The sequence below is a fragment of the Ips typographus genome, linkage group LG1, assembly GCF_016097725.1.
Source record: "Ips typographus isolate SLU linkage group LG1, UJ_Ityp_2.0, whole genome shotgun sequence".
In the NCBI taxonomy this organism is placed as follows: domain Eukaryota; kingdom Metazoa; phylum Arthropoda; class Insecta; order Coleoptera; family Curculionidae; genus Ips; species Ips typographus.
The window spans coordinates 17248751-17264215 of NC_138422.1; the positions used below are offsets into that span (position 1 = coordinate 17248751).

A 15465-nucleotide genomic window follows, 5' to 3' on the forward strand; every position below is an offset into this window, starting at 1 on the left:
TCTTTTATTCAGTGCTTATTTTTCAGGATTTTGTTCTGACAATAGTGACCGAAATAATGAAATTAATTAGAGCCATCACAGGAAAATGATATCCTTCAAGCAAATTTCAATTAGACTCATAATACTGGTCAAATTGGAATTTATTGGTAAAATTGGTAAATTTTCCTGTAACACTGAAGTTTACTTTTCTAATTTTTACTTTACCTTACCGGTGAATAACCGTTTACGGTATAGTTACGTCCATCATTACAAATTTCACATAAAATGGTAAATAACTCGGAATCGGATACAGCTAAGTATAAGACATTATACATAAAATATGTCTAAAATTCGACGTAGAATCAAAATTTTAAAATTATCTTAATTCCAAGATTTAGTTTCTATAAATATTAGAGCCAAGAAACTTTAAATTAACGATCAGATTCTGTACGAAATTCTCATTATATTTCATGTTTTTCAACACAAATTTAACAAAGTTGAAAAAAATATTCAAAAAAATTAAATACAGGGTAATTCAAATTCGACCCTCACCATTGGGATCTCAGAAACCATAAGAGATACGAGAAAGTTTAAATTGGGGCAAAGTTGCGCAATTTAAAGCTCAACTAAATGCTGGTTTAAAAATTTTGATTTTCCGAGTACTTCCGAAGATATCCAAAAAAAACTGAAAATTCGATTTTTTGTTTTTATTTATTTCTAACATTATTTGAAGAGATATCCCAAAACTAAAAGCATCTTTTCATTGCCACTTTTTCCTAGCTATTCGATGATGGATTCAAATTTTCCACACGACGTTTCATTTTCTGTCAGTCATCATCAACTTTCTTTTTTCTTATGGGCGCCATATTGGATTTTTAGCCCACCAAATAGTACGTTTTATTCTGATTTTAGTGATGTATAATAACTTATGATTTGCTTCATAAATAACAAAATAATTCAATAAAAACTATTTTTACTTTAGTTATTGGCTTTGAGTTAATGGGCCGTTTTAAAAAATGTCATTGTTTGACAGTACTTGTCAAACACGATAATTCGGACGATCATTAGAGCGTCAATCATAGTTAAAAATGTATCTAGAAAAGAAACCCCCGCAGAAAATGTTATTATTATACAAGCATTGCTGAACTATTTAGGTTAATCAGAAAAAGAGATTTGTTAGCATTATCTCTAACTTAAAAGGCTTATTTATGTCTCCAAGAGAAAGATCATCATTTTAGGAACCATTTTTTGCAAAATTTCAATTTTTTATAATGTTAAGTGCAAGTTTATAGTTATTTATTTTGGAAGTGACAAACCATTTTTTATTCATTCATATTTATTCGAGTGAATAAACCGGTTTAAGTCACGTGTCATACAGTATTTTATTAAATTTCGACTTCTTATATTAAAAAAAAAACTAAAATTACAGTTCTATTAAATTTGCACAGCGCCCCGTAGATGTAACATTGATGTTTGTTTGTTTACATCTGTAAATAGGCGAATGTCATTGAGAATTATCGTGTTTGACAAGTACTGTCAAACAATGACATTTTATGAAACGGCCCATTAACTCAAAGCCAATAACTAAAGTAAAAATAGTTTTTATTGAATTATTTTGTTATTTATGAAGCAAATCATAAGTTATTATACATCACTAAAATCAGAATAAAACGTACTATTTGGTGGGCTAAAAATCCAATATGGCGCCCATAAGAAAAAAGAAAGTTGATGATGGCTGCCAAAAAACGAAACGTCGTGTGGCAAATTTGAATCCATCATCGAATAGCTGAGAAAAAGTGGCAATGAAAAGGTGCTTTTAGTTTTGGAATATCTCTTCAAATAATATTAGAAATAAATAAAAACAAAAAATCAAATTTTCAGTTTTTTTCGGATATCTTCGGAAGTATTTGGAAAATCGAAATTTTTAAAACTGCATTTGGTTGAGCTTTACATTGCGCAACTTTGCCCCAATTTAAACTTTCTCGTATCTCCTATAGTTTTCGAGATCCCAATGGTGAGGGTCGAATTTGAATTACCCTGTATATTAATTTTTCGCCCAGTATATTAACTCGTGGGCATATAGAATTGTTTAACCAACGTAATCTTCTGAAAAAAAAAATAAATATTGTCATAACTTCATTTTGTGCAAAAAAGTCATACTTTTCAAAGCTTGATGACTTATGGAGCTGTTTCCACAAGTAGCTTATAACTAGATTTATTTAACTGGTTAGAATTTGATATATTGTTAATGATTTTAGTAAAGAATTGTGCAATATTATGCACGCATAAAGAGGAATATTGTAAACATGTTAATTACTCATTTCGTTAAAATGGTAAAAATCATCTTGGTATGGTAACAATATACTATTTTCTATCTAGACCACTAAACAGAAATTCTGGAAACTTTTCTCTTTGTTTTAATATTTAAACACTGTTTATGGGTAAGTTTACTATCAAACTGTAAAAAGAACGCATCAGGTTATAAGTATTTCTTAATTTTGAGCCGGTCAAATCTACCATTAGAAGATAAATAACTATCAACCAGAACGAAACTAGAACTCTTGAATATCTGAAATATGATGACAATTTAATACATTCATTTTATTTCAGGTAAATACGCAATGGCAGTGTTGGCGTCTTACGTAGCAGATAAATTACGTAAATCTGGAAAAATGTCTACAACATTTATTCGAAAAGCTTTCACCACTTTCGCCACACTTACTCCCGGTCTCCTGATGATAATTCAAGCCATTTGGGGAATGAACGCTGTCTTATCGGTGTCAGTGTTTACAATCAGTCTATTTTTCAATGGTGCTGTGACAGCAGGATACTTGGCCAACGGCTTGGATATCGCGCCAAATTTCTCCGGCAGTATTTTTGGATTAGCCAATACTTTCTCCAGTTTTGGCGGTTGGTTGTCCACTAAAATTGTGGCCGTGCTAACTGCAGAGAAACACGATTTTGACTCTTGGAAGTACGTTTTCTGGATCTTGGTGGGAACATACACTTTCGGATCATTGTTTTACTTACTATTTGGTACTGGAAAGCTCCAGAAATGGAATAATCTAGAGGAGATCCCGACTAAAGATGATAAAGAACTGCAACCGTTAAAAAATAAGTCTGACTATATTTCAGCATAATACTTCGGTATATTTATAAATGACTGAGTTTATATTTTAACTGCTGTTAATGTACAATGTGAAAATAAACTCTTGATATATCTTGAAATTAAGTGTTTTTTTTATTTAAATTCGGAATATTCAATTAGCTAATTCAAAATATAATTTAAATTTTATTTCGATGGTTACGCTTTTAGTGGAGATTTTAAGCAGAATATATAAACTAACTAAATATTCCTTTACTAGTGATTCGTTGTATGCGCCTGGTCCTATTCGGAAATTATGCATAAATAATATTATTACATACAGATATCTGCAAACAACATAACATAGCTTTATAAAATGTTTGTTACTAATTTTAGGTATTTTAATTAAGTGAGAATTGGTGGCTCAAGAGATTGATTTTTTAGAAGACATCTCTACCATTCCTACTCCAAGGTGCGTGGCATTGTGTCATAAAGGATTGATAAAGGACATATTATTGCGTCCAACTTTGGATTTTTAAATGGAAACCTACTATTGTTGTCATTTTCCAATTCTGTCTGAATTTTGACGTAACTTGGAAATAACATGTCCTACGGTCCTACCTATAACTATCATCGTCTTAAAAATAGTGAGGTTTTGTTTTTTGTTTATCAATCCCACTCCTCCGGGACCGGTTTCGCCGTTTTACGGCTCATCAGAGGGGCTCTGGCTTGATAACAAAAGAACAAAACCTTCATTCCAGTATAGTCAACTGGATGCCAGAAATGATAGTTGTTGTGCAACATCTGGTGACATCTGTACTCAACTCTATGAGTTAGAAAGTACAGATGGCGTTCCCAAAACAAAACCTCACCATTTTTATCCAATCAGACCAGAGTACAGATGTCACCAGATGTTGCACAACAGCTATCATCGTCTTGTTTCGGAAAATATTATAGAAATACTAGAAACTGCTCAAACTAGCAGCGCCATGAATATTGACCATAAATAGGAGTATCTCACATAACTGTTCATAGAATTATAAAAAGAGAATGGTATTATCCATATCACTATATTAAAGTACAAACGTTGCTCCCAGAAGATTTTCAACGTTGTATTGATTTCTGTAATTGGCTTCTAGGAAGAGTGGCTGAAAACAATAGATATGTTTGTATCAAAAGTTTTGTGAACAGACGATGTCATTTTTTCCAGAGATGGAGTATTTAACCAACACAACCACCGTTACTACGGGCTAGAAAATCCGCACGTTTTTTTATCAACACCATCATCAGCAAAGGTTCAGTGTCAACTTATGGGCAGAAATTTTAGAAAATCATGTTTTGGGGCCAGTTTTTATTCCTCGCTGCTTAAACAGACAACATTTTCTGGAGTGCAAAGTGAAAGAGAAACTTCTTGATAATGTATCTATTGCTGCAATACATGACATGTGGATACAAATCGATGGTTCCAGACCATTGGCAAACATGGCTGAATCACTGTATGCTGAATATCCGGATAAATGGATTGGACCGAATGGGGTAGTTAATTGGCCACCAAGGAGGGCAGATATCACACCGTTAGATTTCTTTCTTTGGGGATATCATTGGTCTACCAATATTTCCTGTTCAAAATGCTGAAGGTCTAATGAACAGAATTCGGAATGCTGCTACCACAGTCCACAGTCTACATCTCAAATCCTAAGTCGTGTAGGAGAAAGCGTCATTTTAGTAGATCACAAATCTGTATAGAACGGCAAGAACAACATTTTGAACATTTTCTCTAACTTGTTATTGTTATTTATATTATAACCTAATAAGTTGTATTGCCTAATAGTAAAAAGGTACCAACCTACTTATTCTTGTAATATGGCCCTGCCCTTGCTTAACCTCAAATAACTCAAATTATCCTAACCTACCTATAGAACTAAGCATATACGTTCAATAATTGATTTTTTAATTTTTAATTTGTTCTCAAAACTGTTTTAACCCCTTTTTTAATTTTTTTAAAGATTTTAACCAAATTTTAACATACATACAGTACTGTTGTGTTCTTCACCGTGCATACTTGGCATTACCCTCTAAAAAATGGTTTGTCACTTGCTGTATAAATAATTATAAGTCAACTCCCTTGGCGGCAGAACAATACAAGGTGTCTAGAGACAGTTAAGGTGAGAGAACAACTTGTGCAAACAAAACAAATTCTAGTTTCACTCACTCTCTCTGTAAGGGCTTATCAATCGTGAGGCTTCCCCTGAAAAGTATTCAGATTTTGTAACAGATAATGTTGGCTATATCCCTCATCCATTGAAACTACAGTACAACTTTCACTTGATTACAGCGACAATTGCACTCTGCAAATGAAAATTGCATCCTTCTTGTGACTATTTCGTTCAAGTCTTAGTTACTATATAGAGTGAGTCAGGGTTAAACGGCCAAACCTATACCATGCCTAGAGAATTAACAGATTTTAAACAGAAAGTTGTAATAAAGTTGTGTCCGAAAATGCGTTCTTACCGAGATACAGGGTGATAAAGATTCAGATGTTTTAAAGGTTATGTAATAAAACCTCATTCACTATTGACATAGCAAGATACTCCTTAGGATCTCCACAATTACAGTGTACACATTGTAGGAAGCTGTTTCTAGGACAACAACCTTCATGCATGATTTTCGGCAATTTTACATGTACTTAATATATTACTATTGAAAATACAACGGCATTTCAATGATCCACATGAACTGCTTAATTGAAGATTGAACACATTAAATCCAATTTTCGGTTAAATTGATTTTTCTTTACACACATGACACATATTAAGAAACGCCCAAAAATTTCCCGAATTGTTAACCTAAATAACAAGTTAGATTTTTAACAAAATTATTAGTACAGGCGCAAAAAAGTCCAAAATGTTCATTATTTTGATTTTAATTTAATGAATAACCAAAAAAAATTTAAAAAAAAAATATTTCGTAGTAAAAAAGGCTGTTTATTTCACTAAAATAATTGAACATAAATAAATAAAAATGCCAAAATGTCCTATAATTCTATAACAAACTGAATAAATTTTGCGCAACTTTTGTTTACTTTAACAGACGACGTCTTTTATACGACCATTTACATTACCATATTTCATTAAAATACTGTTAAACAATTTTTTTAACAAATAATAGCTAATTCTTTGATTTAGCCTGAAAAACTTGTATGGTAATCCTACAAACATATATTAATAAATTACCTACGTCCATTACGTTTGTTAACACTTTATTAGAATAAGAACTGTAAATAGAGTTGTCAGTAAAATGTTTTTGATCGATACATTATTCCGTAAAGCATTGTTGCACACTTCCGAAAAACATGAACAATACTTCTTTTTAATAAAATCGCCATTATCAGTTTTACATTTGTCTATCCGTTCGTCTTTTTCCCAGATGTATCCACAACTTCTAATCACTCTTGTATGCTGGTTTGACAAGACTGAAAACAAACTGAATATAAGTTTATGTCATGTACATGGGTAATTATCTAACCTGTATAAACAGTTTTTCTGCAAAATGGCTGTCCCTTATGAGTCAAACTGGAGCACTCTTGTAAAAACTTGCTTGACGTGTCATTTGGACTAATACCTTCGCATTCTGGATTTTCAGCAGAATTGCATTCAAAACATTTAATGCAAAGTGCTGGAGGTAAATTCAAACATATCATTGAACATCTAAATTGTCATTCACGTCTTACCTGTCGGTAGTAAAGCACACGCAATAACAGTAATGATAAAACCACAATTTGATATAACCATTTTGTGGACAATATGAAAATTTGTATGGATGATATGTTAAATCTCTGCCGGTTTCACAAAATGCGAAGTTGATGATGATTGTATTGTACGAGAAAATTAGCGCGAGGTCCAACTGGTTTTCAGTGTAGTCAAAACAACGATAATTATTATTGCTGGTTACTGTTTACTCAACTGACATTATAATAAGTTCAGGGATTATCGGTATCTTTATATGATACGATGGTAATATACAGAGTGTCCCACGACGTAAGACAACTATCGATATACATATATAAAAAATCTACTTATTAAGAGTCTTAAAAATTTATTTTTCTAATTTTGACATATAAACTGGCACTTTTCACAACTGACAACAGTGACGTAACGTTCTACTTTTCGTAACTGGTTACGAAAAGTAATACTTTTTGTAACTAGTGATGAAATGACCATTTCTTAACTAGTTAATAAATGAATACGACAATTTATTAGCTTTTCTAACTTCTTTTTTACTAATTTAAACTGTGAAAATCAAAAATAAGTACAATTTATATCAAAAGGAACATAACAATTTAAAAAATCATTTATTGTAAATATTAATTACACAATTTGTTCAGTTCGACATGTTGATGCCCGAATTTGTCTTGCTGTTGCTTGAATTTGTTGTTAGAGCAAGTAATTTGGCACTGCTTGTTTCACCAAGAATGCTAGCAGAAATGCTTTTTTTGGTTTTCAATCGAGTTTTCAACATACCCCTCGGTATCAGAGTTCGATTTCCATCCCCCATGTTGTTTTATTTTCAACAAATTGGCTCCAGAGTCTGCAAGAAAGGTAGCAGACGACCTTCGAAAGCAATGTCCTATGAATAATCCTGGATTTTTTAAGCCAAGTAATTCAGCAATTTTCTATGGTAACTGGCCAATACTATTAATACCTACTGGTTGTATACTGTATTTACCATGTAGGTAGTTAATAAAAAATCTGTTGTGCTACAAATTTTTTGGTCGCATATTAATGTATCTTCTTAGTATATTTACAAAACTGATTTCCTCAATACCTCCTTCCGTTATGACAAATTTACGTGATGTTTTTGTTTTTGTGATTGGAATGTTAACTCTAAAATGCGAGTGTTCATCTATCACATCTTCATTCCGAAGAAACGTTAATTCCACCTTTCGACAGGCACCTGCTACACCTACAATAAGTACCACCTGAAATATGAAAATAATAATCTAAGTGATTATATCGAAATTTTGTGTAATAGTTTAGCGTTACCTTAGCTAACAGCCACTTGGAATCATCTGCTTCTTTTAAAAACACCGACATGTTGTCTCTAGTAAACATATTAGATTTCTTCGCCTTATACCCATCGCTGCATCTTTTTAAATACGCAATCCAACTGCAATAACCTTTAATGTCTATGTCTTTCTTCAGAGACAGCTCCGCTCTCAACATTGAATAAAGTGACCATAATGTTGAAGATTTAAGATACCTCTTTTCCTCGAAGTAAGCAAGCATAACTTTTTCATTTATGTGTTTTACCTTTTTTGATTTAAGCCATATTTCAAATCTTTCGTAAGCTGTATCGCACAGCGACTTAGATATTTCGGGAATAAGAATCAGCACAGCTTTTCTTGCAGCCTCTTCGATATCACTCGGTAATTCTGAATCTAAGTTGTTCATTTTTCAGTTAAATTATCGCACCATTAAATATCTGTCGCAAAATTTTTCGCAATGTTTACAACATAAACAATATTTTGATATATTAACAATACACGTACAAGCCACCATGGATATTTCATTTGGAACAAACTGGTGGGGGATTGGGAGGTAGACATAGATGTTGGATGTGAAACTATAATTTACTTAGTTTGTACCACTTTAATTATTCACACCATCCAAAATTAGAAAAAATCACGTATAAAACACGTTTCGAAAATGTCTAATTGTGTAACTCATTGAAATTGCAGGAACTCACTTTGCTCGTCCTGCAAACATTTATTCGTTACACCAAATCGCACTTTTCGTAACTGGTTATATAAATAGCTATTTTAAAGCTTTAATGTCTCATTTAATAATTCGACTAATTTTCTATATCAGTATACATATTTGAAATACTAAAGTGCAGGGTGTTTCAAATTCGAGGTCGGTCAGTAAAATTGGGGCAAAGTTGCGCAATTTAATCAATTTATTAATAAATTTAATGATATGCCGTTCTAACGGTTCAAAAATTGTATATGCTTCTGAGCATATCCGAAAAAAAAATCGTTTTTTTTTTTGTTTTTTCATTAAATTTACCTACTGTCTCTATTACTACTTGATTAGTAAGATGTCTAACTACTAAACAAAACATTAAACAAAAAGGTATAACATTACAGTAATTACTCGAACAACCCTCTCTTCACAACACATTTTGGTGTTTTTCTAAGCAAGTTGCCGGATATATGACCATATTTTAAATTGCATACCGTATAATTTGGATTGAAAAGATCGATGAGTCTACTCAACAAATAAATTAACAAAATAATAAAAACCATATTTAAAAATTTCGCTTTTTCGGATTTTTCCGGCAGCTCAGCTTTTTTATAATAGCCAAGGACCACGTCTTGTTTGTTTTGAAACTGCGAAAGAACGGTTCCTATACTATACTTAGGAGCAACAGTGTCCAAAACAAAACCTCCCTAAAATTGATAAACAATAAATAGATGCAGTTATGAGACGCTTCTTCAATTCTAAAGCTTGTTGACAATCCGATGGCCAGAAAAATTGGTTCAACAATCAGCGGCCTTCCAAGATTCTGACATTTCCTTTAGTCTTGTGTATGGTCCAATTCGTAAGCGGGTTAAACCATCTTTCCTCGTTACAAGTACGACCGCAAATGATCAAAAACTGCCTATACAGGGTGTCCCACGACGAAAGACATCGATTGATATTGGAAAAAGTATAAATAGGAGAGTTTTGAAAATTTGGTAGGATACTGATGTGGGCATGCCCAATCCAACTAAAATATTTTCAAGATGGTTGCACTTCCGTTTATACCGGAAGTCAATTACAACTTTCTTATTTTAAATAGAACACCCTATATATTATTAAATATTTGGATTCCTCACAAAATTCTGACCAACTTTTGTATAGAATGCCCTATGCCTATCTCTAGCCGTTTTCGAAATATTTGATGTTTTTCCAAAAAAGTGACAGTTGCAACGCTCAACATATTTTTGTACTATGTTAAAACCGTATTTCATTTTGCAATGAAACTTTGGGTTATTGTAAATAAAGGATCGTTTTATTAAACTGAGGGTGCGTAATGACTCATTTGTATACAGGGTCGTCAAAAAAAAATCATAAACTTGCCACTAAAAAAAATGAAAAATCTCAAGTTTTTTTAAATAGAAACCCACATTTTTTATGACGGAATCATTTTGAGCATTAAAAATTACTATAAGTTTCAATTTACTTGCCTATACCTAAATCAAACCCATTTCGTTTTATTTGAGAATAAACATTTTTTTATTATGCTGCACGGTTGGGATTATGTGGTGTTCTAGTTGGTCATGCTTTTGACACACGGTGATATTGGAGACCTGCAGAGCATGTTAATAACACTAGTTTTGAGTGTTTTGACAACTGCAAATATGCCGTCGCGGTTACGTTATTCAAACCAAGATTACTTAAATCTGTTTATTATTTACGGAGAATGTGATAAAGTTGTGAGTAGAACATGTGAGGTATTTGCCGCTCGTTATCCAGAAAAACCAAAGCCATCACCAAAAGCTGTCAAGCAAATAATTGAAAATTTTAAGAATACGTGATATATGAAGATAAAAGCTATTAAAACAAAACCAATCCTTAATAATACAAATGTAGAAATTGCAATTTTGGGCTATTTTGTTGCAAATCCAACTTTGTCAATAAGACAAGTTTCCGTAGAATCAGGCATATCCAAAAGCTCAATTCAGAGGATCCTGAAGAAACATAAATTTCACCCTTTTTCATTTAAATTAGTGCTTAAAAAAACACTTAAAAAAGGTTGACTTTCCAAAGAGAGTTGTTTTTAGTGAGTTTTTGCTGACTAGTCACTATGGAGATGAATTGTTTTTGAATAATATTATTTGGAGCGACGAGGCCAAATTCACTAAAAATGGAATGTTCAATAGACATAATTCACACTACTGGTGTGACATAAATCCACACGTAATTAGAGAGAGAAATTTTCAAAAAATCTGGAATTTTTATAATAAAAAATGTTTATTCTCAAATAAAACGAAATGGGTTGGATTTAGGTATAGGCAAGTAAATTGAAACTTTAGTAATTTTTAATGCTCAAAATGATTCCGTCATAAAAAATGTGGGTTTCTATTTAAAAAACTTGAGATTTTTCATTTTTTTTAGTGGCAAGTTAATGATTTTTTTTTGACGGCCCTGTATACAAATGAGTCATTACGCACCCTCAGTTTAATAAAACGATCCTTTATTTACAATAACCCAAAGTTTCATTGCAAAATGAAATACGGTTTTAACATAGTACAAAAATATGTTGAGCGTTGCAACTGTCACTTTTTTGGAAAAACATCAAATATTTCGAAAACGGCTAGAGATAGGCATAGGGCATTCTATACAAAAGTTGGTCAGAATTTTGTGAGGAATCCAAATATTTAATAATATATAGGGTGTTCCATTTAAAATAAGAAAGTTGTGATCGACTTCCGGTATAAACGGAAGTGCAACCATCTTGAAAATATTTTAGTTGGATTGGGCATGCCCACATCAGTATCCTACCAAATTTTCAAAACTCTCCTATTTATACTTTTTCCAATATCAATCGATGTCTTTCGTCGTGGGACACCCTGTATTCTTCAATGATTCCATTATCGATCATGTCTTAAATCATGGAGTGCATCGTGCATCTGTTCCTGTCTTATAAAGGGAAACCTTTCTAGGTCGTTATCGAATGGGCTGCTCTAGTCCGGTATTAATGCGATGTTTCACATCACTTGTCCGTTTGCCATTTCTTTCATATGCAAACACGTCGGCTTTTGAGGTAATAAATTCAACAGTCTTTGCCATTTGTTGATTTAGATGCGTCCAGGTCCTTTTGAAGGTTTACAGCACTTCTGTCGAATGACGATATTGTTATGGTTTGGGCCTACTATGCTCGATACTCGATGAAACCGATGCGCCGCAATATCTGGCCGGGCGCGTGTTAAAGTAGGCCACACTTAGGAAGCGACACCTGGAAGCATCTTGAATATTCGAAGCAAATCGCGAAGCGTTTCGCGGTCTTCTAGAACGTGGTTTGCGAATATAACAGACGCGGTGTCTACCGCGGGAGAGTGTAGTGTAGTAGTGAATTTGGGAACGCGGTTAAGCTTAAATAGTGGAATAATTGTGGAATTGTAGTAGTGTTTTTAGTAGTTGAGTTAATTATTGTACGGAGTGTTTTGAAGTGTAAATAAATTTATTAATTGTTCAGTTAAATTGACTTTGTGTAAACCCACGGGAAAATCGTAACAATAAAATTGGTGTCAGAAGTGCGATCAGACTTTAGTGCGACGTGAATTGGAACTAAACTTCGGGTTAAAGACTTGTGTTCAGAACCGGACTAGAGATTTTTGGAACAGTGGTGTGTTAAATTTATTTTATGCCAATAACAAGACGTCAAAGTGCAAACATGGAGGCCCAACTTGCAGCTATTATGGCAATGCTTGAAAAACAAGAAGAGATTCGACAACGAGACAAAGAAGAACAAGGAAGTATTCGACAACAAGACAAGGAAGAACAAGAAAGAATTCGACAACAAAAAGAAAGGATTCGACAACAAGACAAAGAAGAAGACAGAGAGCGGCAGGAAAAGCGTAACGTAGAAATATTGAACGTTCTAGCCGGGACCAAGACAGAAATCCAAGAGTATGTAACCCATAGTCTCAAAAAGATGGAGTATGACGTTCAGGTAAAATTAAATGAAGTTCGGGAGGACATTAATAAAATTCAAAATGATGTCGAGATAAAGTTACGCGACTTAGAGCGGAAAATTGACAGCAGAGGAGTCAGCTCTACAGTGTTCACCGGAAACGGGCTCAACAAGATCAAGCCTCCCACATACGACGGTCAAACTTCATGGGCAATGTACCAACTCCAATTTGAGGCCGCTGCAAATGCAAATGGATAGAGTAACGAGGAAATGGCTGTAGCACTAATAGTGGCATTACGAGGACCTGCAATGGAGCTGTTGCAGACTCTGCCTATCGCCCAACGAAGCAACTATGAAGCATTAGTAGCTGCATTAGAACGACGTTATGGGGATCAACATAAGAAAGGACTGTATCGAACGCAATTAATGGCAAGACAGCAGAAAACTGGTGAAAATCTAGAAGAGTTTGAAACCGAAAGTCGTCGCCTTGTGCATCTGGCTTACCCAGCCGTCCCGGATGAAATCCAAGAAGAACTTGTGGCACAGTATTTTGTAGATGGGATTCGAGATCCGGAGGTAAAGAAATGGCTGAAGATGTTCAAAGGGAGCAACAACAGCGAATTACTGAATCGAGCGCTGGAAATTGAAGCTGCGTGCAATGATTTAAAGCCAGAGCCTATTCAAGAGGAAAGAGTACCGCCAGCCGATCATGTTGCTACATTAATAGATGAAATTAAAGCAATGGTAGGCCAATTAGTGCAACGAATGGCAGCATCAGGAAATAGTCAGTCCACACAATTAGAACGATCACGCCCGATCACGAGAGTGGAGTGTTATGGATGCGGACGTACGGGACACATTAGAAAGAATTGCAGACAGCGGTCTTGTTCTCCAAACCCACAGTGCCGACGAAATCAGGACATTAGAACAAATCACCGGAACTCCTCTGTTAAAAGAAACATTACGTGTTTTAATTGTGGACGTAAAGGAGATTATCGCTGGAATTGCAGACAGCTGTCTCGTTTACCGACACCGCAGAACTGGCGTAACCAGGAGCAGGAAATGAAGAATCCGGAAAGACATTTACCGCGATATGTAGAGGATCGTCAAGTTTTTGATAGTGACTTAAGGTACCGGAAAGGACAAATTCATAAGGGTTGGAGGATTGGTCAAATCGCGAAGGTGACAGATAAAGAGGCTACAAAAAGAATGAAGAGCAGCGTTTCTAAGGAAGACATAATAAAAGGGCAGCGCTCAGACTCTGATTTGAACGTAATCAGAAGATGGTTGGAGAAGGATTTGAAACCGGATTGGCAACAGATTTCCAGATATGAACCAACAGTAAGGGGTTACTGGTTGCAGTGGAATTCGCTTCGACTGCGAGATGACTTAATTACTCGCAAATGGGAAAGTCCAGACGGAAAACGCTTTGTTTACCAAACAATAGTGCCCAATTCCTGCAAAGAGAATGTGCTGCGAGAACTACATGACAGTCGCAGAGGAGGACACTTTGGAGTAAACCAGACTTTGGCTAGAATAAGAGATCGATTTTACTGGATTAACTTCAGAAAGGACGTTGAGGAATGGTGTAAACGGTGTGACCAGTGTTCGTTACAGAAGGGATCCAGCACAATTCGGGAACTTGAGAGAGAGAAGATGAAACCAAACAACAACCGTATGAAGATGACACTGGACCACAGACCAACTGGTGGCAGTTATAAGGAAGGTGATGCTGTGTGGATGTTTCAACCCAGGAGGACCAAAGGATTAAGTCAAAGATGGCAACGACACTGGGAGGGACCTTACAATGTGGTAAAAAGGTTAAACGACGTCGCATGCAGAGTCCAACGCAGTCCCAAAGGCAAGATGAAAATTGTCCATCTGGACAGACTCAAGAAATACCAGGGATAAGATGAAGCGGATCGGGACGATCAGCTTTAAGAGGGGGGCAGTGTTACGGTTTGGGCCTACTATGCTCGATACTCGATGAAACCGATGCGCCGCAATATCTGGCCGGGCGCGTGTTAAAGTAGGCCACACTTAGGAAGCGACACCTGGAAGCATCTTGAATATTCGAAGCAAATCGCGAAGCGTTTTGCGGTCTTTCTAGAACGTGGTTTGCGAATATAACAGACCTACCGCGGGAGAGTGTAGTGTAGTAGTGAATTTGGGAACGCGGTTAAGCTTAAATAGTGGAATAATTGTGGAATTGTACTAGTGTTTTTAGTAGTTGAGTTAATTATTGTACGGAGTGTTTTGAAGTGTAAATAAATTTATTAATTGTTCAGTTAAATTGACTTTGTGTAAACCCACGGGAAAATCGTAACAATATTATGTTGTCTTCCAAACGTCCTCGATGCAGCGTGTTACACTATTCTCAATGACTATTCTTTCCTTTAAACTAAGTGATCCGATTGTCCTTGAGGTTAGCTTTTCATTCTGGAACAGTTTGTTCAACCTCACCAATATTCACTAAGCATCTTGCTGTAATGAGTCTTTTTATTTCATGGGCGAAGTGTTCCATAATGGCCAAAAGGTCTTTCCCTCCTTTGAAGTGGGCTTTCACAATATTTTCTGGATCCTGGTTAAATAGCAATCTCTGCAGATAAGAAAACTATTTGTTCATTTCCAATTCTTAGAAGGTTATTCTTAAAGTCAATTTTCACGTGTAGTTTATTTATTCAATTTTAGTATTTTGTCTAATCCCAGAATAAATGTGTCGA

General features: G+C 34.7%; 2 protein-coding genes and 1 long non-coding RNA gene across 3 annotated transcripts in view; 1 reads left to right on the forward strand and 2 right to left on the reverse strand.

The window, feature by feature from the left end:
• The window catches only part of LOC145739253 (sialin), a 66461-nt gene extending 63254 nt beyond the window's left edge, over positions 1-3207 (forward strand). Inside the window, exon 7 of the mRNA XM_081994721.1 lies at positions 2590-3207. Within this exon, the coding sequence (XP_081850847.1) occupies positions 2590-3119 (530 nt within the window). The 3' untranslated portion in view covers positions 3120-3207. The remainder of the gene's footprint in view (positions 1-2589) is intronic.
• Positions 3208-6306: 3099 nt separating this feature from the next.
• LOC145740147 (uncharacterized) lies at positions 6307-6729 on the reverse strand. The gene is made up of 2 exons (XR_014181350.1): positions 6590-6729; positions 6307-6547 (listed from the first exon to the last, which is right to left on the reverse strand). It is a non-coding gene; the product is annotated as an uncharacterized LOC145740147 (long non-coding RNA).
• Positions 6730-6852: 123 nt separating this feature from the next.
• Positions 6853-8803, reverse strand: LOC145740139 (uncharacterized). Its single transcript, XM_081995514.1, has 2 exons — positions 8107-8803; positions 6853-8042 (listed from the first exon to the last, which is right to left on the reverse strand). Exons 1-2 carry the CDS (start codon positions 8512-8514, stop codon positions 7821-7823), a joined length of 630 nt encoding a protein of 209 aa, XP_081851640.1. The 5' UTR covers positions 8515-8803; the 3' UTR covers positions 6853-7820.
• Between the last annotated feature and the right edge of the window lie 6662 nt (positions 8804-15465).

Bases quoted from the DNA above. Each gene is read 5' to 3' on its own strand.
- LOC145740139 (XM_081995514.1), bottom strand. From the start codon at position 8,514: ATGAACAACTTAGATTCAGAATTACCGAGTGATATCGAAGAGGCTGCA. The intron at 8,043-8,106 runs GTAACGCTAAAC...TTCATATTTCAG, and splicing joins CCAAGTGGCTGTTAGCTAAG to GTGGTACTTATTGTAGGTGT.